The sequence below is a fragment of the Balearica regulorum genome, chromosome 4 (assembly GCF_011004875.1).
Source record: "Balearica regulorum gibbericeps isolate bBalReg1 chromosome 4, bBalReg1.pri, whole genome shotgun sequence".
NCBI classification, from domain to species: domain Eukaryota; kingdom Metazoa; phylum Chordata; class Aves; order Gruiformes; family Gruidae; genus Balearica; species Balearica regulorum.
The window spans coordinates 36,826,727-36,850,100 of record NC_046187.1 but is presented as its reverse complement, the minus strand read 5'-3'; the positions used below and the strand labels follow the sequence as shown (position 1 = coordinate 36,850,100).

General features: G+C 38.8%; 1 protein-coding gene across 8 annotated transcripts in view; it reads right to left on the bottom strand.

Annotated features, from left to right (window-relative positions):
- Window positions 1-23,374, bottom strand: part of RAPGEF2 (Rap guanine nucleotide exchange factor 2) — a 190,817-nt gene that overhangs the window by 115,893 nt on the left and 51,550 nt on the right. For all 8 annotated transcript variants that reach the window (XM_075751801.1, XM_075751798.1, XM_075751804.1 and 5 more), the window contains exons 2-3: window positions 14,929-14,999; window positions 11,216-11,272 (exon numbers count right to left, since the gene is read on the bottom strand). In XM_075751801.1, coding sequence (XP_075607916.1) covers window positions 11,216-11,272; window positions 14,929-14,999 — 128 coding nt within the window. The remainder of the gene's footprint in view (window positions 1-11,215; window positions 11,273-14,928; window positions 15,000-23,374) is intronic.

Below are 23,374 nucleotides of genomic sequence, written 5' to 3'. Positions count from 1 at the left end.
AGAACACACATGCTTCCCTCCAAAAAAACCACAGACAAATGAAAGACTGATCTATTCCTTTCATATGAAAATATATTTAACTCCTGCACTTCTGAACACTTGCTACACTTTCGGTTGTTTAGAACTAAGCCTCAAAGCAGCCATTTGGCAGCCAGCTTTTGCTAGACAGCTCTGTTACAAAAAACACGTGCAATTCTTTCATTTTAAGGATCCTGGGCTTTCCACAATCCTATTCAAACATCAGGCGGCTTTCAATCAAGTTTCCATGTTTTCAGTACTATGACTGACATTTGTTCATCAACAACGCATTTGCATTCTTAAGACTTTTGTGCCTGTAATGAACGACAGAAGGAACTATAGAAGAAGCCTATACTGAACTACAAAAGCACTTCCTCAAGCCACGTGAGGACGACTCATGCAAATACCATCTTACCCAATGTAGAATGCTCACATTGAAAGGTTTTCTCTGCAATCACATTTTACACTTTGTTTTTAAACATCGACATTGATTTCCAGAGAATAAATCTAAGCCTAATTATGGAGTTTTCATTCACTGCTAGAATACTGCCTACCACTAGCAGCCCACAGAGGTATCTACAAACTGTATTTGGACTCCTAAAGGTATTTCTTCTGACAAAGAGATGACAGCAAATTGTGCGTAGAAGGGTTCTTTTGTGGACAGGACACATCTCCGACTGGGTTTGCAGGAGGGTATTAACTCCATGTAAGCACTAGTTGAAGCAGGATAGATGCTGATGACTTCCTTCACCCAAAGCCATCCTTAGAGGGAGACTGGGGTGGTTTTTAGCCTAGGGACAGTCATGGGGAGGGTCCAGTAGCATCTGTCAGTAAAGCTGATGTAGAAAGGAAAGACATTTGCTTCGGAAAGATCTTTCAAACAACTGGTTTTGTAAGAGTGCCACTGCTGTCCATCATCACCACCAACACTGAAGCAGCAGCTGCCAGACACTAGGAGACTGGAAGTGCAGTCAATGATCCACATCAGGCTGAAAGCAAAGCCCGCCCAACCCAACCAAACAGCACTTCTACCTAGTTATGAGTTCCTCTCCCACCCTCCCTCCCACCTTGCAAGGCTGCATGCACAGCAGGAGTGGAAATACTTGACGCTAGGCATTACTGGCACATGTTGTACATTTCCAGACAGGCATTCACAGCTCTTCTTTGCAGGCAAGAAACTACCTGTTGGCCTTAAGTGATGGAGTACGTTGCTACAAATACCTAGGACTGGTGGGGGTTTCTTTGGGTTGTTTGGTTTTTGCTTGGGTTTTTTCAGCTCATCTACTGTTCTGGATATTCATCTGGATGAAACTCAGGACTGTTAAAGTTATATTGCCTACCAAATGCAGCACAGCTATCCACTTTCCCAAGTTACAGAAAACAAGACTTTTTAACCAGAAAAAGTAAGATGACACAGGCAATTCACCCTGCAGAGAATCAGAACTAAGTCAACCCAGAAGTCCCATGTTAAGGGGCAGTCAGAAGAGTAAAATCAAAACATGTTGTCATTCTGCCCTAGCTATATTAAAGTCAGCAAAACCCCAGCGAAACTTTGGTGACAGAAACGTGACCCAACCTTTACAGACCCAACAGGACTAGGGCCAGATTAGAGACACCAGCTGCACTACAACTGTAACTTGTGTTAGCGCACTAGCATTAAACTGCCCGTATGTCTACACGCACTCAAAGCATTTCACTACATTGCAGAGGAAAGAGCCTAAATCTTAAGAAGAGGAGAAACAAGAGATCTTTAGCAGAAGACAGGTTTTGTATTCTGTGAGGACAACAACAAAAGGACTCAGGTACTGAGACTTAATGTTCTTCTACCTACTCTGATAGAGCTACCTACTAATAAAGTTTTCAGAATACTCAGGTTCTAGCAGCAACCTTAAAGTGGTGCAAAACTGAAAGCCAATACCAAAATAATCACCAATATACAGACTTTATTCATAGTCTGCTCTTAAATTAGTTGTATAGAATTTAAATAAAGCTACTTTAAATCTTGACTCTGGTATTATAGCACTTTCGAAAGCAGGGGATTTCCTGAGGAATCTGTATTTAATTTCCCAGAAGGCAAGAGAGCTTGATTTACAGGAATTTGGGAGCTAGAAACGGAAATCAAGAGACTGGATTGCAATGCCTTCCCATTGCGTTTCCCTCCCCAGCTTCCTTGACATGGTCCTTTTACACAACTACAACCTGCAGCCAGACAGCACACTTCTCTTCTTTGAGAATGACACAAAAAACTGAAGACAGAACTTTGCAAAGTAACTTCATAGCTGTCGCACTTATGTTTAGAAACTTCAGTTACATCATCATGCAATAGCCTATGATGACATCACCAGGCTGTCAGTGCTGATAAGGTTAGGCAGTATTTTCAGACTTAAGTCTTCACATTTTCTAGCATATGACTGTTCTTTGAGACCTCAGAGGTACTCAAAGTTCAAAAATCAGGAAGCATTTATAAATCTCCAGACTGCCAAGATCCAGGAAGTTTGCAGACTCTCTCCAAGTCTTCAGCACTTGTATCAGACTTTTAATGCTGTGAGCTATTCATTCCACTGGAAGGGGCAGCTTCTTATTCCCAGATCCTCAACTAGCTACATACACACTACTTAAAAGTGAAGTTTTATTTTCCAGTTATAATTATTTTATTTTGATTTAAAGCAGTCTGCAGCCCTTGTACACCAGGTTCCTAACTATAAATCTGAATCAATATTAACAGCATATCAGAGAAATTATGCACAAAAAATAGCTTGTTTCAATATGTCCCCCACACGTACTTATTCTATAAGGCATCTGTCTACAGTAGCACAGGTGTTCCAGCTTCAGCTTTCAGATTTCCTGATCACATAAGATGCTGAAAAACCTTCCAAAATATTCGGCCACAATAAAGATTTAAGTCAACCTGCTGAAAGATCCAATTAATCTCAAATATCTACATCATCTCTAGTGTCTTCCTCTATCCTAACAAGTCCCGATGCATCACTTTCCTTTATAACTTCTTTAGAAATAGCTACATTTTAACAAAAGCAATCCATTTAATTATCATTTTCCATCAAGATGAGATGTAGCACTACTAAACCCTTTGGAATAATGAATCATATTCAGCACACACTTACTTGTATGCATTTGGTTCAACCGAGATATAAGTACATACAGTGGCAAGAATCTGCAGGTCTTTGTGATGACTGCTGTCAAACAAGACATCGCTTCAGTGCAAAATTGAGCACCTGGACTTGAAAGCACATGCTAAACAGAAGTCTTTGCTGCTCTGAACACCTTCTGATAATTGGTTTCTCAGCCAACTCCTTTAAGACAGCACTTGAAAAAAAAGCTGAGCAGAATGCAGGTCTCAATGGAAACAAGCATGGAAATGGCTCACATGTAACTACGGCTTAATATTCCTTTTACAGGAGGTAAGTCTGTCCCGAGACCCAAACAACAGAGGTGTCGTTCTTCTTCCAACACCGGAATCAATGATCTAGCAACACCAGATGCTGGAAGGACCCCTAACTTAAGTCAAACATCAGCATCCAGAATTACTTTCCAATTCAGAGGTATTTTCCAAGCTACTTCGTAAAAAGGCCACAAAATCAGCAAGAACAATTTCTTGGTTATGAAAGAGCTAGTTAGAATTATTAATTAAAATTCCAACCACTAAAGGATTCATTCAAGACTTACATTTAAATTGGATATAGTACCATTCCTACCAGATATAACATTTGTAACCATTTTGATGGAAGAACTTACATTACAAACCAAGATGTACCTAGCAGATTACATTTTCAAGAAATCATACTCAATGTTGTTGAAAGTTGAATAAATTTCAGAACATAAACACAGAGTAATTGAGAACAGACATTCTTCATGCTCCCAGATCCCCACTTGAGAGGAACAGAAACAATGAAAATTTGACATGTCAGAACTGGGACCTCTTTCAGGCATTTAAGCACTACACAAGAAGAAATTAGAAAGAACATTGCTCTGAAAGCTTATGCTCCATAGGATATTGTTTCAGCAGATTAATCTGTCTCCTTCTCTTTGCTCATTTTGGTTATCCTCTACATGCTGAAAGCTATAGGTACTTTATTGTTTGATTGAATAACCGCTGCCACAATTAGACATTAGCCCTGAAGTGCCTTGGGATGTCAAACATGTCGTTAAGTTTAACGATTCTCTCAGGTAGACATTTCATTGCCTGAAGATCCTGCCCACTAGCACTGTATTCTTGCAACACTCGGAGTAAATCAGAAAACCATTTACTCATATCGTCAGTACTGTCTATAAACCTCCTTAATAAGCTAGTTAGGCAGTTACCTGACATCTGCCAGAGCATTTTAGATGCTCCTGATGACATTAAGAGGTATATACGAAACAGAAGTAAAACAGATTGGGTAGTTAATGCATCAACCATACACAATTTTCTTTTTTTTTTTTTTAACAAACATATTAAAGTTAGATTTAGTCTTACTCCTAATCATCATTCCAAATCTAAGAAAAAATATAAAGTTATCCAGTAATAAAACTGATAACTCAGAATTTAGAGCTTCTAATTTTCACTAAACAGGCTTCTTAAAGTGCATATTTCAACTGATGTCCATGATTATCTTTTACTAATGGACACAAGATGAAAACTGGTGTCTTGTCTTCTGGTAGCAAGAGTGGGAAATAAAACAGAATGAACCACAGGAAACAATTCCTTAGTATTCATTGAAACAGATAATCAGAAGTATGTTTTTCTTTAGAGTATTTATTTATATTCTTTTCCATTTCTCAAATAAAATCAGTAAAATAAGCCAGAAAATTCAGTCAAATCAGAGATTATTGTAGAGTGTCAGTAATGTGTGTCAGTCTAAGACAGCTGATTAAACAGGCAATCAATAAATACATTACACAAATATACATATGCAAGCTAATTGACCTATTGTCACTGAAGTCTTAGTATTAAACTTGTACAGTGAATTAGCCCTTGATATCAGAGAGAAATTCAGAATGAAAAAATAGTCTCCTAAATCATCAGGAAAACAATGACAGAAGTAGTAAAATAAAATGATCTTGCATCCAAAATACTCTTGAGGTCAATCAAGACAGACAATTCTGCTATTAAATCTTATACCTCTCTAATATTTCTGCAAAATCAAAGCTTTTATTCTCAAAATTACAACAAGAAAAACATGACAGGTTTTAGTGAAACATTTACAGTAAAGGTACAAATTAAAATCCTCTCCAAAAAAAACCCCTTACTTTACTCTTCATTCAAAGAAGCATCAAAATCAGGTCAAACAATAACACAGAAATTCGGAACTGGCTATGCAAAGCCAACAGCCTAACATTGATCACTGATACTATTAAGAAGCCTTGATTCAGTGTCTGCTTATACAGAGCCGACTGCCAAGTCCTTGAATGTATTTGTTTTAATGATACACATTGCCTAAGAAATTCCCCATAGAAAATGTATCCACAACACAACAGATGAATTCAAGTTCCTGATTTACTGCAGTGCAGAACTGGCAGCATCCCAACGCTACTTTGGCAACTGCCCGACTATCAGAAGGTGCAATACACCTTTAGGAATATTTTAAGGAGAAAAAAAAAGGGGAAAAAAAAAAAGGGGGGAAAAAAAAAAAAAGAGACCAGCCCTGCTGCAGCAGTTCTTTGCATTATTAATATACTGCTGCATGACTTCCACAGAAACCTAGAAGGAATATACATTGCCTGCAGAGGTCTACCTGCAAATTCAGACACTGACCCAGAGAGATGCTTCAGACATATTCTGAGACTACTGTGTATTTGGAGCATTTTAAATAATTTTCTAAGTGTCTCATATCTATAAGACCAAGGAAGAAATCTTTTACAGGGGCTCTCTGAAGTAAAGAGCATTCAGTAAACAAAGACAGTAAATGCAGAAATGTGACTCAATCCTCCACGAACAGGTGCATCCTGTCCAAAAAACAGCTATTCTAGTTAAAAGTAAAGTATCCAAGAATACAAGAGATTAATTTTACTGATAATTCAGAACATCACTAGTGGATCCTCATACGCACCTCTACTAATTCTGTAGTCTTTTAGTGTTATAGATAAGACCAGGTTGGATGAGGCTTTGGGCAACGTGGTCTAGTGGAGGGTGTCCCTGCCCATGGCAGGGGGGTTGGAACTAGATGATCTTTAAGGTCCCTTCCAACCCAAACCATTCTGTGATTCTATGATATCTATAAGATATAAACATATACAGCTATAGATCACATATCATATTTATACAGAATAACTTGGTTTTAAGAAACCACCACCATAAAATCTGTTGAACGCATACAGAACATAAAAGCACTCCTTCATAACACAAATGTATGCATCAGAAGACAAATTTCAGTGAGGCGGTCTCAGCAGAGCTGTTCTGTTTTAAAATCACGCACCAACAGCTAAAGAAGCTTTTAGCTCATTTTTGTCACACTTCATTGCACAATTAAGTCAGAGTATGCAGAAACGTATGGGAACTTTGGCGTCACTTTCCGTTGTTTTGTACGCCCTGCTTCTATCCTCCTGAGGGTCCTCAAGGCAACGCACTACTGTGAAAGAACCATGAATTCGCTAAACGTCACTCTTATTGTAGGACTTAAAAGTTTGACTGCTAGATTCCCACTCTTAAAGACTACTCTTAGATCTACTTCTCACCTGTCCTTGCATGGAACTACTGTACATTAATTACATAGACCTACAGTTGCAAATAAAACTACAGCTTAGCTGTTAGCTGAGACGCACCCAGACGCTTTACAGCTACATCCAAAATCCCTGCTTGACTTTTTGTGTCATGCATGATACCTGGACAGGTGACAACACATCTCGTCCTTGGGAAAAGCATCCTCCTGAGGAAGCTCGGCAAGTTGCCTGCCAGTCGCTGCCCCAAGTCCACAGCCCCAGTGCCTTCAGGCGATCCCCTAAGACAGCCTGTCCCAAAGCTATGCAAAGCCAACACCCTCCAACATTTTTCCGACATTCAGCTCCACCTCATGAAAGACACTAACATTTTCATCTAATAAAACCGTAAGTATCTGAGTAGCAACCAAAGACTCGTGCTCCTTTATTTCCTCTCCAGATTTCATCTGTTTCAGGCTTTGATGGCTGGGCCAAACCAGCTGTGGAGAAGGCCCCATGGCTAGCCCAAAACAAATGGGTTCGGGTCTTGTGATTTGCCATGAAGATGTAAGTCAGAAAACTTGACTAAGACTGGATGGTGATATTACAGCTACTGGACCTGAGAACTTAGTTCTAAATGTGGAAATGTCCAAAAAGACTAGTTGAAATTATGTATCTTCATCCTTCTTACAGCCACTTCTCACATCCCCTTTTCTCTTCTCTCCCCGCCCCCCATAAGCACTACAGTGTTAACAGAAGTGGACGTTTTTCATCCCAGATTGTATGACAAGTGGGAACTGTGGAAAAAAGCAAGACAAAACGTAATTGTACAAATATGGCTATTTATTACACATCCTGCCTACCATAGTCAGTAATTTAGAAACTAAAGAGATTGATATTTCTCATTTCAGCCATGGACATTCTCAATAGTAATAACTCAGTTTTACAAGCCTTCTGAAAACACTGAACGTCACTGAAGCACAGAAGGCTTCACGACTGAATGACATAAAAGCACACAAACATGCTGACATTAGACAAGAGCTTTTTCCAACCACAGACATTAACACTAAAATTCAGATCAAGATGTCCAAGAGTCAACTACTCTTCTTTAAACACTTTTCCTTTTTTTTTTTTTCCTAAGAATCAACGCAATCAAAACCAGTAGCATACTACTGAAGTGCTACAGACTGAGAAACTTATTACTAATAAGAGCTTAAATTCAAAATATATGTCTTGCAATCTTCTCAATAGGGACATGTGGGAGGTAGAAGCATATATTCTATCAGGCTTTTGTTGGAAGGTTCTCTAAAAAACTAAAACACATTTTGCAGTAACCTGGGTTGGGGTTTTCTTTGTATTTTTAAAAAACTTTATAAGCAGCAGCAAAGTTAGTGCCAGGTTCAATTGCTCAGAAACTAAACGGAATGTGATCACAAAAACATGTTGTGCTACAGCACAGCAATTAAGAGACACATGAGGTTTTATTATCGAATTACTCTGGACAGCAGGTCATCAAAACTTAGAATATTTTCTGCCAATCCAATATGCTCAGAGAGGAAAATAAGGGAAGCTTAAAGACACACAAGACTTCCTTACAGAAAGAGTAAGCCAAACACCACTGATGCAGACTGAAATATCAAACAGCATGGCTGAAAACCACATACAGCCCCTGTATGACTAATGGGGGGGGGGGAAGAGGTGCTGCTTTTATTAGAGACATACTCATTTGCTTATATGCAAAACATTTATTGCCAAAGATTCCTCTCTGCCATCACAGTAAACATTTAAATTTTGATCTGAAAAATTCTGTTCAACTGTCAAGATGTATACACACCCTCTACAAATCTGCTAAAACTTTAGTTTCCAAAGAAAATGCTAATTAGAAACTTACCGATGGAAACATCACGAATGACTATTACGCAGATATAAAAAAGAACTATTTTTTTCTTTGATCTACTGATAAATATATATCAAGTGACCAAAATAAGTATTTTTTTTAAATGGGATCTTTAAGTAGATTTGAATAAAGGTAGCAGGTAAAAAAAAAAAAAAAAAAATCAGGTATGTGTGTCAAGTAAATCTCAATTCCAAAATTTTGCCTTGCAGGTTTTAAGTCCTTTTGTCATTAACTTCCCATCAAATGAAAGTAGTATGACGACTGGCAAATGAAGAACAACTCGAGCTGAACTGCCACTTTTAATAACCCAGTTTCCATTTAAACAGTGAGATGGCCGTAGGGTTTGAGAATTTGTCACTACCATGTACACTCGCTGATAGTAAAATAAATGCAGATGAGATGAGCCAGTTTTAAACAACGTGCTCCATTTTATCCCTTTGGTCATAAAAAAAGTCTAGAGAGATACTATGAAAATTAACAACTTTTTTTAAAAATGAAGGATAAAAAAATTTACCGTGTTTGTACTGAATGCAGTTAATTATTTTCAGCATTGCATACATGCGATAGGAATTTGCCTTTTTATAAGTGCAGCTGACAATGCAGATATGAACAAAGTTTTTACAATGAAAAAGTTTTGATCAAATAAACAGAGCAACTGTATTAGTTTTCATGTTAGCATTTAGGGATAAAGATTTAACTTATCCGCATTGAGACATTGAGTTGCGCCTCAGGGAGGTCACACACACAGGTCAATTAACAGCTACAACAGTTGCAGCTATTTTAATAGATTTTTCTAATGAACACAGAAGATTAGCACCCAATTTCAGATTTCAATGCAAGTCATACCATTACTGGGGGGGGGGGGGAAGAGTTGTCACTTAGAGTTCAAATATAATGCTTTTTTTAAAAAACCTTAACCTTCATGACCAAAATAAGAGCTTCAAGTGATAAATTCTGGCATGTTCAATAAAAAGTGATCAGGTTGTGTACTCCAAGCTCACTTCCTATGGCTCATAACTGAGTGGATTGATTCTAACGTGGCTATCACTTTGCTTATCTCCTGTAGTACTACAAAAATTTCTCCAAACATGTACATTGTAAAATTAGAATTCTGTTTTTAAGAAGAATACATCTTCAATACATATTCTGAATTTGTGAAACAAAAAAAGGAGTCTTTTAAGTTCATGATCCTTAAAATAGAAAACTGAAATTTGCCTGCAGGTTCCATGGGATTTTCTTAACAAGTAGATCTCAAATTGTTCATTAAAATAAAATGTAGAGCTACTACTCAGAGTACCAGAACATATATTTCTGGCTTCAAAATACTGAATTTTTAAAAATTTTTTTAATAAAAAATATTCAGTGGTAACTTTAAGGTTTAGCCCATTAAACATTAAATCAGAGATGTGAAATGCTAGAGCAAGCACATTTTGCATTAGCATCTATATCCAGAATTTGCCAAACTGCCCATTAAATCTACTGAATAAATCATGGGGGAAAAAAATGTCAAGAAGCAAGTAAATAGAAATGACAGGCAAACAACCAAAGTGAAGATGAAGTCACCTGAAAGGAGTGACAAAGGAGATCAGTGCAAAAGAACCGCAAAAAGCTCTTCAAGTTAACCCACATTTCACAATTTTCCATTTGTGCATTGTATTTTCTCAGACACATATTCCCTTGTAACTTTTGCCTACCTTGAGTATGTGCGTAACTAGTAGCCTTGATTCATTCAGCATATAAGTAAAATTTAAACCAAGAGTCAGAATGAGCCAAGATATTGAGTCTAAACAAAAGCTCTAGTACACATGGACAGACACAAACCAACTGCCTAGAAAAGGTGAAATCACCAGCACAGTGGTCACTAGCAAATAAGTCTGTAACATGAATAAAGATTACATTGGTCTAATTAAAATTATCTATCCCCCTGTAGATTTTGACCTTGTGCATTTCCCATACATAACTGATTACTGGGTTTCATTAGACACTACTTTAACTTTGCTGTATGGTCAAAGCTTAGCATTAAAGTTTGTTCAATCACATCTTCCTCCTGATGGTCTATATAGGAAAAATTCGACATGTATAAAAGGAGGCACACATGTGCATTCTTTGTATGCTTAAATGTTCAAATAATACCAGACAATCCAGAAAAATCTGCATTTAGAGTCTGGTATGGGGCAGTAAGTGAAAATTTGATAAGCCTTTTGTTTCAGTGAGTTGCTTGCATAAACAAAGCAATTGCAATCCTCAGATCTCTACTGTAAATCTGAGCTGACATTAGATCACATCCCTGCTAATTATGAGCCGTGTTAGATATGTCGATTTGGCACCTCTGGCACGACAAGCTGGTCACTACTACTTTCACCAAATTGAAGTGAGACTAAATGACAAGTCATTCTAATGAGAAGACACCCCACATCCCCTAATTCTATATAATCTCACACTGGTTACAAAAATTAATACAACACACATCACCAAGCAAGAGTCACTGTTAGCTCCCTCCCTGGCACCAGCAAATTTCTCCACTGTTTGATGATGAAAACAAAGTGGCTCATTTATGTTCACAGGCTGTGTGCTGGGCGAGGGAGTTGGTGTTAAAGACTGTCCTTAACACCCTTGAAAAGGAATTAATTCCTTGAACATCATACGAAAGGAAGCAGAAATACTTACTAGTACAGAACTTCATTTGCTTCATGCCTTTCGTATCTAACCGTCTCACACATCAGTCTGAAAGAGAAGGAAAGAAGTAATTTTTAATTACGATTCCTATCAGTGTCACAAAGACTGCACTTTCTAAAGTTAGTCAGCATTTCCACATTTGCCTCCAGCACTTGCAGAAACTAACCATCAATTTAAAGATAAGCTGATTTTTAATTTAAGAGAATGAATTGTTAAATCTAAGCATTAAAGTTATTAGTTCATCCAAGATCAGATTTGATTTAGGACACTAGATGTAATTGCTCCCATAAAAAAAAATTTCTATAAAACAGGTAAAATGATACTGATCTCATTTTATAAAGTTATCTGATAAAAGTAAGTTGCTTTATAAGGAAACAATTCAGAATTTTAGAAATGGATGGAAATTTATGATACGTAACACTGATCAGAGATACCACAACATAAAAACTGCTCCCTTTTGCAAGTCAAGCCCAACAGATAAAACAAGAAATTAATGTTGCATGGTAAACCAATGCTTCTTATTTTGCTAAAATTCAGCAACTTAAAAATTACCATGAGATTTTAATGCTGAAATCCTAAAGGGCTCACAGTGGAAAGAATTTCCTGCAGGAAAATCCTCTGTCTAGAAGGGAGGATTAAAACACTTTCACATTCACTGTCAGCCTACCAAATGTAGCATAATAGAGAGCAACTAGAATAGAACTCACCACATATTAGGAAATGCAATGTTAATTTGGTATAAAAAATATCAACATGTCATTTCTGTCTATTTTCTTAAGGAAATGGACCCTGTAAATTACTGGGAGGGGTGGGAAGGACACAAACCCCACCACCTCCCTTGGACTTTCTATGGCTCTGAAGCAGACTGCAAACACCAAGGCTATTAGGCAAATCTCTGTCTGACTGTCGAAGAGGCTCATGTGAACATTCGAATGAGGAACTATATTTAAATTTGGGAAAGAAATTCTCACTCCTCACAGGATCAATCATCAGAACCTCAGTGCACCAATGACCAGCTGCCCGCAATAATATCTTAAGTGGACAAAAGCACCCAAGAGATCCTGCTTAGGCAAAAAGTCTCAAAAAAGTTGATCTGAGGCCTGGAAGAGTTGATGTGGGTTTGATGTGACATTTAAAAGGCTTCTTATTGCCATTTCCCATCATTTCCTAGATCATTCATTTCAATAGCGAACAGGCTGCTACAAAAGTTAACTTAGCACTCATCTCTTTCAGTAATTTACTTATTCATTCAGCCCACTAAAAAATAATGCTTTTTCTGTCCAGAAGTGGCAGGCTTATAGTGGTATCCTGATTATTCAGAAATTGTTAATGGAAAATTGAGATCTTAATTCTGTGTGCTAAAAAAAAAAAAAAAAAAAAAAAAAAAAAAAAAAAAAACCAAAACAAAACACATCACCCTACACAAACAAACAACAAAATCAACCAACCAACAACCCACAAAAAACCCACTACCCTCAAATTTTACTACCACGGCCCTTCCCCCACAGCAGTATTTTAGATCTATTCTTTGGACTATCTTTGAAAACTTTTCTTACAGGCAATGTTGGTATTGCATATAATTATGTACTGCATATCAATTTCGGCTAATGAAAATTCTTCTTGTTTCCTGGCACAGCAGAATACTTTTTGAACCACAGAACCTTTTCTTTCTCAGACACTGCTCCCCCATCGTAAAATTGGGTCTTGCCAAAATCCTTTACAGACTCCAAAAAGCTACTGTCTGCTTCTACCTTCTGTGTCCTCATCATCTCTCTCTGATCCTCTGTTTTGAGAGGGAAGGGGAGAGCAGAAGATATGAGGTTACCAGTGAGAAGACACCAGAAAGAAAGTCATTGCTAGCAGTCAGATTTAAAAATTAAAGTACTGCTCAAGGATAGCCTGTGCCCTGCTGGGCTGAAATGATGCCGGGCAACAGGCCATCTAAGAGCAGGAGTTATAGGAAACAGAATCATTTTAACAAGCAAGTTTTGTTCCCTTCTGAATTGGGAGTGAAGGAAGTACATTCCTGATTAAGTCACAGAAGTTCACTGTCTGAGTTTTACAGCGTTTTGGTCCCGTTACTAGGACAGTAATAGGGGAGAAAAATGCCTCTTACAGAAAGTAGCCAAGTGTTTCAATTGTTGTGTTAAACTGGAAAAATTATAAATTACAGTGACCAAGTAGTACAAACTAGATTGCTTCCTCAAATATTCGAAAAATTGAATGACTTCTAGCCAATACTGATGTCTCAAACGTGATCTTTGTCTGCATCCCAAACAAACGAAACAAATTCAAGATGAGATCATCCGCACGCCACAAGGTAAGTTATTCACTACTACAGGCTATATTTAATACACGAGTTTCTAACGCATCTCAGAGGTTTTTGTGGCATCCCACTGCCACAAGAAATGTTGTATCCTAAAGGATACCATAAAAGCTTTCTGTCCCACATCTGCCAGGAGCCCAGCCTTTTCCATGTATGGTACTGTAAACAGAAGCTCTCTTCTAGGAATTCACTGCGCTGGGAGAGCAAGTTCCACACATTCCTCAGCAAGAACCTCATTCTGCACAGGAAGCCAAGAAGCACACATCAACATACCACGCAACCATATGTGCACACTTTGATCTTGTAAACAAGTTAACATCAGCTCAACTCCAGCTATGCAAAACTTGATGTGTTAAAAGTCTTGCATATAATAGCATAACACAAAATACTTTAACTGAATGTGATCGTGGCCTCCTTCCAAAGCCAAAGTAATTACAGGGACTCCTTTGAAGTCAATGTTCACATTGCAAAATGTTTCTTGAGCACTTTGGGAGAAAGAAAACCCCGCCTTTTATTTTCTCCAAATTACAGAATACTGGCTTGGGAATGTAGACTCTGACAGAATGATGAAGCAAGAGGTCAGAAATTAGAACCTAAACCAGTATTAATCAAGTCAAAGTTGCTTCAGCATCTTCAGATGTGGCAAATGTTGGCAAACGCCAGGATGCAAAATAACAGTAATTCACCCTCTCTCCCTGTAGATCATACAGGAGGCCTCCTCCTGTATCTGCCAGCCTCACACCGATGTCCAAAAACCCTTAGAAACCTCTGCTGTAAGACGTTTATGTGAGGACAACTGAAACAATTACTTTAAAAAATCAAACACAACTCTACAAAAAAAAATAGAAGTTCACTTGGAAGTCTTTACTTGAATTTATTTGCTTCATGAAGCATTTTAATAAAAATATGTGGATGACTTTTTTAGTAATTTTTTATTAAGCCTTAGTTGCACGTGTAGCATTTGCATAATTTGTCTAATACTTCCACACAAAAGCAAGCACAAAGTGAAACAGAAGCTGAATAACAGACTCAGCTCTCATGATTATTATGTTATATAAACGATTTGGACTATACATGGACTTTCATTCAGGACTGGAACTTGTGCTCTGTATATTAAGCATTTACTGCTAGTCTGAAAATCTGAAAAGAAAAACAACACATCCATAATAGAAATCAGAAGGAACAAGTAGGGATACACACATGCACGTATAGAAGGCGAAAGTGTTAGGACAACAAAGGGAAGAAATGGAGGCAGTGATAGCCAGCTTTTCAGTTTGAGGTAGGGTACACAAGACTAGTGTATAGTTACCAAACCAACTGTTCCATTACTTTGTTAGTGCATTAACATACGTGTGTTTTTAATGATAAAGTGTCATACCTTAGCTGATGCTCTCTCAGATTAGACAAGGCTTCCATTCCATGTAAATACGAATACACAATCTCCAAATCCTACAAACATAAGGAAAGCATCATTAGAATTCTCAATTTGGTACAAGCTGTTAAAATACTGTTTTTGCAAAGCATCCAGCACTATCCTAATAGAGGCAGCAGGAATATTTGAAGTAACACCTTTCCAAGAGGTTAAAGGCAAGTTGCAGGAATACCTCTGAATCTACACTGGAACCTGACATGGGTAAGAATGATGATACGTCCACACACAGGAAAACACAAACACAGAAACCTTTCTGCTTTTGCTGTTGTTACTCATGTCCAGGAAACAAGTCAGGTCCAGAATTCCACTGAGCTACTTTGCAACTAGCACTGTCCTGCTTCCCAATGCCAACACACCCAAAAACCTTTGTTTATTTTCATAAAGCAAGCTCACAGAAATTGATATTTTCATGTTCAGGGGAAAAGAAAAAGAAAAATACAAACCAGTCTAACAAAATACTCCATTGTACATAAATATTTATAAAGTTGTATCCTCTTCAAATGGAAGGTAAGCCACAAGCTTAAACGAGGAAAAAAATTGGCATGAACAGAAAATTATTGGCACAAGATAATAAAAAAATCATAAATACAATCCTAGTTACACGGTGAAGTGTTACATTCAACAGCTGTAGACCTCCACTATCCAGCTCACAGAATAACATTAATAAAGATATAAAAACAACATCGAAGACTAAAACTTCCTAAGAGGTAACTATGGAAACACTAATGTCAGTCTAGAGGCTTTGCTAATGTTATACTTAAAATAACTACAGCACTTAAGAGAAAACTTCAGTGTAGCCCACAGCTTCTAGGGTGATTTAACTTTGCCTCATGGATTTGATGCTGTTTCATCATCCAATTTTTTAAACATGTTAAGAGACAATGTATTATCCATAATTCATTGAAAAATCAGAGCAGTGGCTTGCAACCACTAGCCGAGGCTGACAAAGTTGAGACCAAACTAACACCAATACCATTCTCATAACCTACTGTAAGAAGATGTTTTCAAGTAATGGAATACATCAAAGCTATAAATTTATTAAAGATTTGGTCACTGGGAAATATTTGTGTATTTAACATTGACCACAAAGTACAGAAATACTTCAGATTTCAGACAAAATGAAAGAATGCTAGATATGGTATTTGGGCAGAGATGTTAGGCCTGAAGTCACACAGCTTAAATTCAAGTAAGAAAAATAAAAATAAAATCTAATTAAATACATTAAGTGTAGAAATGTTACTGTAAAACCACGGTACAGATCAGAAAAGATATCAGGAGTTACACTCAATCATTAATCTAAAGATTTGTAAATAGATGTCTCTCAGTATTGAAAAGATCATCTTTTTCTTACACTGAAAAAAGCAAATATTCAGTTTGAAAAAGTGGAAGAAATGCACAAGCCAAAATGCTGTGATTTCGTTTCTATTCTGGTCCTGCTGCTCCCTTGCCCTCTAGAGGCTTTGGTCCTCCTGCGAGGAGGAGAGGACGCATCAAGGACAAAAGTAATTATACACGGTTTGGGATGGACTTTACACATAGAGGGCTTTGAAGAGAAAATACAGTAGTCACATGCTTCCCCCCCCCCCTTTTTTTTTAATACTAATAAAAGCATGTGAAAGGACATGTCTGCCGCAGGCAGTGACCTGCTCACTTGCCAGACAGGCTGGGGGCGAGCAGAGGCTCCCGGGAGCCCTGCGCCGGCGGCACGGTAAGACACAAGCCCGACAGCCCCCGTGGCACCACCACCACTCGTCCCGACGCGCCGGGCTCTGTGGCACAAGCCACCGGCTGCCGTGGGACACTGGGAGTGGACCGCTGGGGACTGGGTGCCTATAGCAGTGGATTACAGGGAAGAGAGCCTGGCCAGAAGGTGCTACTGTAATTCGTTTTCAGCGAGCCTGTCTAACAACAAGCAGACACGGAACAGAAGGAGAACAACCCTTTGCCACCAGCTTGCGCTGAGGTTTCTCTCGAGTGGCACAGATTTTACGTGCAGTGAAGGATTCACAGGTGAATAAAGAACCATTAAGGATGTTCCTTACAGGGATCCCCAGACCTAAAAGTGGAAGTGCACAGTAAAAGTGATCCACGGACATTTAGTTTCCAAAACTGCTGCGTGACACAAACCTAGCAATGAACTCTGCGGATGTACCAAGCAGTAAAGAACACAGGTCACGTTCCTTGAGAAATGCAGCTAAAATGACTCAAAGCAGGGGGGATGCATTTAGTCACTGAAGGGTATCATTCTGACCAGTTTCAAAAGCAACAGACAAGATAAGTTTAGTGAATACTTTTTTAAAAATAAATAATCCCTCTTCAAAATATAAGCATACTTGTCAAATATTTGCAAATACAACATCCCTTACGTTCCCACACCAGGAACTGCAGATGGTGGAGCTCCTTGCCTCTCAAATCTGCACCTGGAGATCTACGGGGTGGGGGGGCAAAGAAAATTAAAAAAATAAACAGATCTTTACTTGTGCTTCCATCATGGCTGCTGGCTGCAGCAACACTGGGAAGATAAAGTTGAAGACATTTCATCAGAGACACACATTTCTGTTTATTTGCAAAAAAAGCAACAAAGAAAACAGACCGGTGCTCCCGGCAGCGGTTTTCTATCAAAGCAAATAGTCATTATAACAATGCAGCTGATGTGCACTGCCATTAAATCAGACAACTGTTTCTGAAAAGTGTGCTGCAGCCCGTTCTTTAAGCTGTACCTTTCCAGAGGGTGTCTAGCAGGAAAGAGCTCCCTCTAGCACCACAAGTTTGGCATTGAAACTTAAGTCACAACCAGCACCATTGCCTTCAATTACATTCTCCATAATGGTGCAAGGTACAGAAAAATTGCTATATAGCAGAGACAAAAGAGCCAGAACTGTCAGCAGGCACTGCACACTTCTAGTCAGTCTGCAGCATTAAAGAGGTAGGAAAGCAATTAGGGAAGAGAAAAAAAAAAAAAGAATAATATCAGGTTATTGTCATCAGGTCACCTCAGTTTTCCATTTATCTCAGAGAAAAACTATGCTTCACTTAGCAAACATACTCATTACAGAACATAAATAGCTCATCCAACTTCTTAATTAAAAGTGAATTAATGGAATACAAGAGTGCTTTAGAAATATTTGTGCCAAGTGTTGTAAAATCCTAAACAGATTCCGAATGCTTGAAATGATGGTTTAATAAAAGCCATTTCACAAAAATAACGCACGCACATAAACTTAGGCATGTAAGCTATGTTCATTTTTAATTTTGATATTCTAGACACTTGCCAAAAAGCTAAAATTTTACAATTTTCACGAAAAGAACTTTGTCTTTCAAGAAGGACACAGCCTGCCTACGTGATTTATGCCGGCTAGTTGAGCAAAACCTTAAAGCAGCTGCTAAATTCAATCCCACTGTGACTTACACAAACATTTCTGCCAGCTCGCAGCGTCCCCAAAAGCTGCCTCTAACTAATCCGCAGAATATTAAAAGCACGCAGGTGACAGCAGCAGTCCGATGCTTGCTTGGTGGTTGTTTTTACAACACAAATACTCAAAGTACCACCAGGTGGCAGACTGAGCCATCAAAACTTCAGAGAAAGTCTTCACACAGTTTCTCCCTTTATTTTTTAAACTATAACTTTATAACAGTTTATAAAAGTCAGGAGGAGCAAACCTAATCATCACCGCCACAACTGGTTAAACATTCCACTGCGGGAAGGACTAAATAAAATACAAAAGCACCGAGGAACCACCAACTTTCTGCTTTCTAGTTTTATCCAGCCAGCAGAATTGAAAAAAAATTTAAACATAGCAAAAGCAATGCAAAGGCTCAGCTGATCTTGCTACAAGAATCAAGTTCTACACAAAGATAGTGGCAACAGCTTTAAAAAAACCTCAATGGAAACTCCAAAACCAAAAATTAAATGCAAAGCACAAATTAGCGCAGTTTTTAAAGCATGTTTTTATTTAAATGAGGGCTAAAAGACTGAAATCTAATCTACGCTTACATTTGTACCACAGCCAAAGTCATATGCTTGTGCTGCTGTGTGTGGAGCAGCCCGAAATTTGTTTAATTCAGTGTTATTTCTTAATTTGTTTGTTTCCGCGGTGTCAGCTGGCTCAGTTTAAAGTTCTGACTACTTTGAAACACAACGGAGAGACTCAAGTTTCAACACAGCTCAGCTTCAATTAGATCTGTAGAAACCCATCGGTCTGCAACCTTACCTCTGCTCTCCATTCTAATAAAATTCTGCATACGTTTATGCCCAGACATTTCTATCCATTTCATTTGTGCTTCAAACATATTTGGCAATGCCGGTTACACAAACCAGACAAACCCAAACCAGAATGTTGGCCTCAAACTCATACTAGCTTAATGAAGAAATTTCTACTTTAGTAAAGTGATAGAAATGTGAAAATTTGCTACTTTGGACTGAAAAAGTTAAAATTCTAAAAATCGCAGACGTACAGCGTTTTCAGTCCTGGTTTGCATTTAGATGTGACTAACTACACGTCCAACTCAACTATTCATCCTTGCCACAGTGAAAAAGCAAAATGCTGAGCTGAGAAATTCATTGCTCTCTTAGTGAGAAATTCACTCATTTCTGTGAAGTGGCAAACAAGTGGAGGGAAGCTTTCATCTTATAACAGTTTGGTTTACTTTAAATCAAAGGGTAAAAATAAAATACAAGCTAAATCCTTAATTCACTGTCTTTGAGGACAGAAAAAAAAAGACCTTTTCAAAGCACTTAATATTCACCTTTGGCTCAAAAAGGTCTGCCTGCTGAGCGTACAACAGGCTCTGAAAGGCTGATCTTTGCTAAAATAACCCATCTTTAGCTCGCATTCAGACAACCACCAGTAGCACCAGGCTCTGAGGGGATGGGGAGTGGTGGGGGGATGCACCTGCTTCCCATCCCACCTGGCAGCTCCAGACACCATCCCCCAAGCCCAGGTTTCACCGGTGTGAAAACGGGAAGTCCCAGCCCAACCCTCCCCGGCCCCTGGATGAGCACCCGCTCGTGGGGACCGAACTTCAAGCCTCTCTGTTGGCAGCATGAGACCCACCAAGTCCAGCATCGGGGTCACGGAGGCAACAGGTCATGCAGCGGGGAGAAGGCGGGACCTCAAAGTCTTCGATGGGTTTAAGCAGACCATGAACCCGTTGGCAGGAAGAAAGGCATCTGTCATTTCTATATGGCTGACTAAACAGTCATTTTAGCTCGAAGCGGAACCTCCCTTTTCTCTTCCAGTACTTTCATGGTTTTTTCCCTCCCAAATCGCGATATGCTAACAAGAGCCACAATGCCAAGTTTTTCTTCCCAGTGAGCAATGAAGCCACAATCCAAACCCAGGTTGCTGAAGTCCTGCCTCTCTTTCCTTGTAGCTGCAGGATCCTGGGGTTTTTACCCTTTTCTTTGCATCCAACACCTGAAATCATTTGACTCTCAGCAATTCAGGTAGCCATATCAAGCATTTATATTTTCTTTTTTTCCTCTAGCATTGATTTAGCACCTGCCTGCCTGCACAGGCTCACCGAGGCCAAAGCAGTGCCTGCATTGCCAAAAGAAACAAGACTGGTCTACAGCAACATCAATCCCATCCGGCTTTCAACAGAAATTTCTGTGTCCACAGAAAAGATGTGTCTGCTCACATCTGGTTCACACTAACAGCAGCTCAGGAGACGATACAAGTTACTGCCTTCAGAGACAGCAGCCTCTGAAGGAAAGGCAGGGCAGATGGGGTGGGGGGAAGCTACGTCAGTTATCCCAGCCAAACCTATCTCCCAAGGCAAGACCTTACCCTAAGGGTGAGCTCACATCTTGCAAACATTAAGCTGCCAGCAAAACCACAAAACACGACTTACGCCGTGGCAAAAAAATCCAGTATTACTGATACCAAAATCCCTGCCATGCACACGTGAAGATGAAGAATTAATCTTCACCTCCAGCTTCTAAACACTCACAGTTGCTGTGCAGGAGCATGCCCAGGTATGCACGGACTAATCAGTGAGCCATACCAATACTAATTTGTTGAAGAGATTAAAATGAAGTATTTGTCATGTACTACAAATTTTTGACATTTTTTCTTACATCAGGTCCTTCATGTTCAGGGGTGGGGGACCACCACATGGGAAGCCTGCCAGAATCCAAACTATTACATTACAATTTAAGATAAATTATTCTTTTTTAACTTCACTGTACGCTACCCACAACATTTTTCTGCAAGCCATTCTTACTAGTGTACAGCATGCTACATAGAAATCCATGGCTTAAAAAATAACTAAAGCCAAAGTTAAAGAAAACAATTTATTGATTCGATGCTGAATTAGCAACTACACAGATATAAATTACATGTTTAAGTGAAATTATATATGTCACCCAAATTGGTACTTCTGTGAATGAAAAAGGGGCCATATTTTAAGGATGAATATAGATTCTGTAATTTACTTTTGAAGTACATAGAAAACTGTAAGCTATCATAGACTAATAAAAGTTCATTCCTGAACATAGAATAAAACTGCTAATTCTTAATACATTCAGTTTCTAAGTATAGTCTAGGAAGCAAAGCTTGGTCTATCAGTTTTGCATATGAAACAATTAGCATTCTCTTTGGCCAAACTTGGGTTTTCTAATACTGAAGTCTGATTTTTTCCAAACAGAAAGCCTACAGAATCAGGTGACGCTACTCTCTTCAGTGATCTCACAGCAGGGTTGAAGAAGTTCCTATCCCGTTCGTCAACCCTGTTTAGCACAGTTTCAGATCCCATTTGCCGTTCTCTACTCCTGTGGGACTCCTGTTTTCCTGCCTAGAGCAAGACAGACCTCTCCAGTCACCATCCAGCCCAACACAGCCCTCTCCTTCCCACCATCACCTCCCAGACAAGCTGCCAGCGTAGAAACTCAACATTCATGACACAGATTCAAGGGGTCTCAGCTCAGAGTTGCTCTGATAAGCACCATCACACCACATTGCCATTATAATTTTTTTCTTTTGTTTGGCACAGCGCAAATGTAAAAAGTGGAGGGGTGGGAAGCAAGAATGAATAGTGTTGGAGATGGGTGGGGAGCAAAGCCAGGTAGACAGAGTAGGAAGACAACTGATCGTAGCAGAGTACCTTTGCCATCCCTGGTTTGCCACCCACCAGCCTTGTCTACCTTTTCATTAACTGCTTGTTCCAGGCAATAGCTTGGCTTACCTCAAAACCACAGCTCTCCAAGACAACGGTGAGACAATTTGAAATTGAGGAGTTTCTAAAGACAAATACTTTCTTACTCATACTCCAAACAGGTGACTGGGATTAAAAGGCAATTTTTGAACTTAAAGGTCTGCTAGAGCCATCAAATGCCAAATTAGTTATCTGAACTTCAGCTAAATGTAACAGTGACCACTAAAGTTCTGAAAAATTTTACCATCTTAACCCTGTATGAATTTGCCTCAGGAAATTTATGACAAAATATGACTCCACAGCAACCAGGCATGACTAAGCTCGGGAATCAGCCTTAATCAGAAGGGCATCAAGCCATCCCAAGTCTTTGCTTCCTCTGCTTCAGCTAGGCAGTGGGAAAGGATATGGAAATTATATTGATCTTGTTAAGACTTGTTGACCCACCAAAAAAAAAAAAATTATTTTTAGCTCCACTGTGGGGAGGGTGGGGACATTTGTTCTGGGTTATGGATGGAATTTTTAAACTGGATTCGAAACAGGAGGAATAGGCAATTTTAATCTGGAACTGAAGTACCCACACATGAAGCTAATCAGGAACAACTCCAAAACCTCACAGAGAAAAAGGAGAAATCCCATTTTCCTGGTTTGTCTTAACTGGTAAGTCGTCCCAGTTGAGAACAAAAATATTCTTATCCAAAGCCTTCGGCTGCATTACTGCCTCTGAAAGTCAAAGGCTGGAGAAGCACCATAGGATCACAGTAAAATAGTCATGGAGAAACAAGATGTTTCAATGGGATACTTAAATCAGCCTTCCTTTGTTTCAAATACATTTTGTTTATTTGGGGAATTATTTTCATTTTAAATTATCTTCCCTCAAAAGACAATTTCATTACATGTTTATTTTTGCATTTTAGATTTTTTTTTTTTAATCAGAAAGTGGGTTAAAAACCTCTACTTCCATGTAATGCCTCACAGATTTACACACAATAATATAAACAGGTTTTGGTTTTCAATCTTGCCAGCAGAACCTGCTCAAATGTATAAAAATGAGTTGGAAGGTTCAATGACTCAACCCACACTAACAGACTTTTAACACTGGCTCAAGATTAGTACAATCGATTCAACATATCCTGCTGGTCATAAAGCTTTCAGCAGAATGAAGTAAAGAAATTAAGACATTCATGATTATAATCATCCTATAAAATGGGGATAAACGTGGAAAGGATAGACGGGAAAT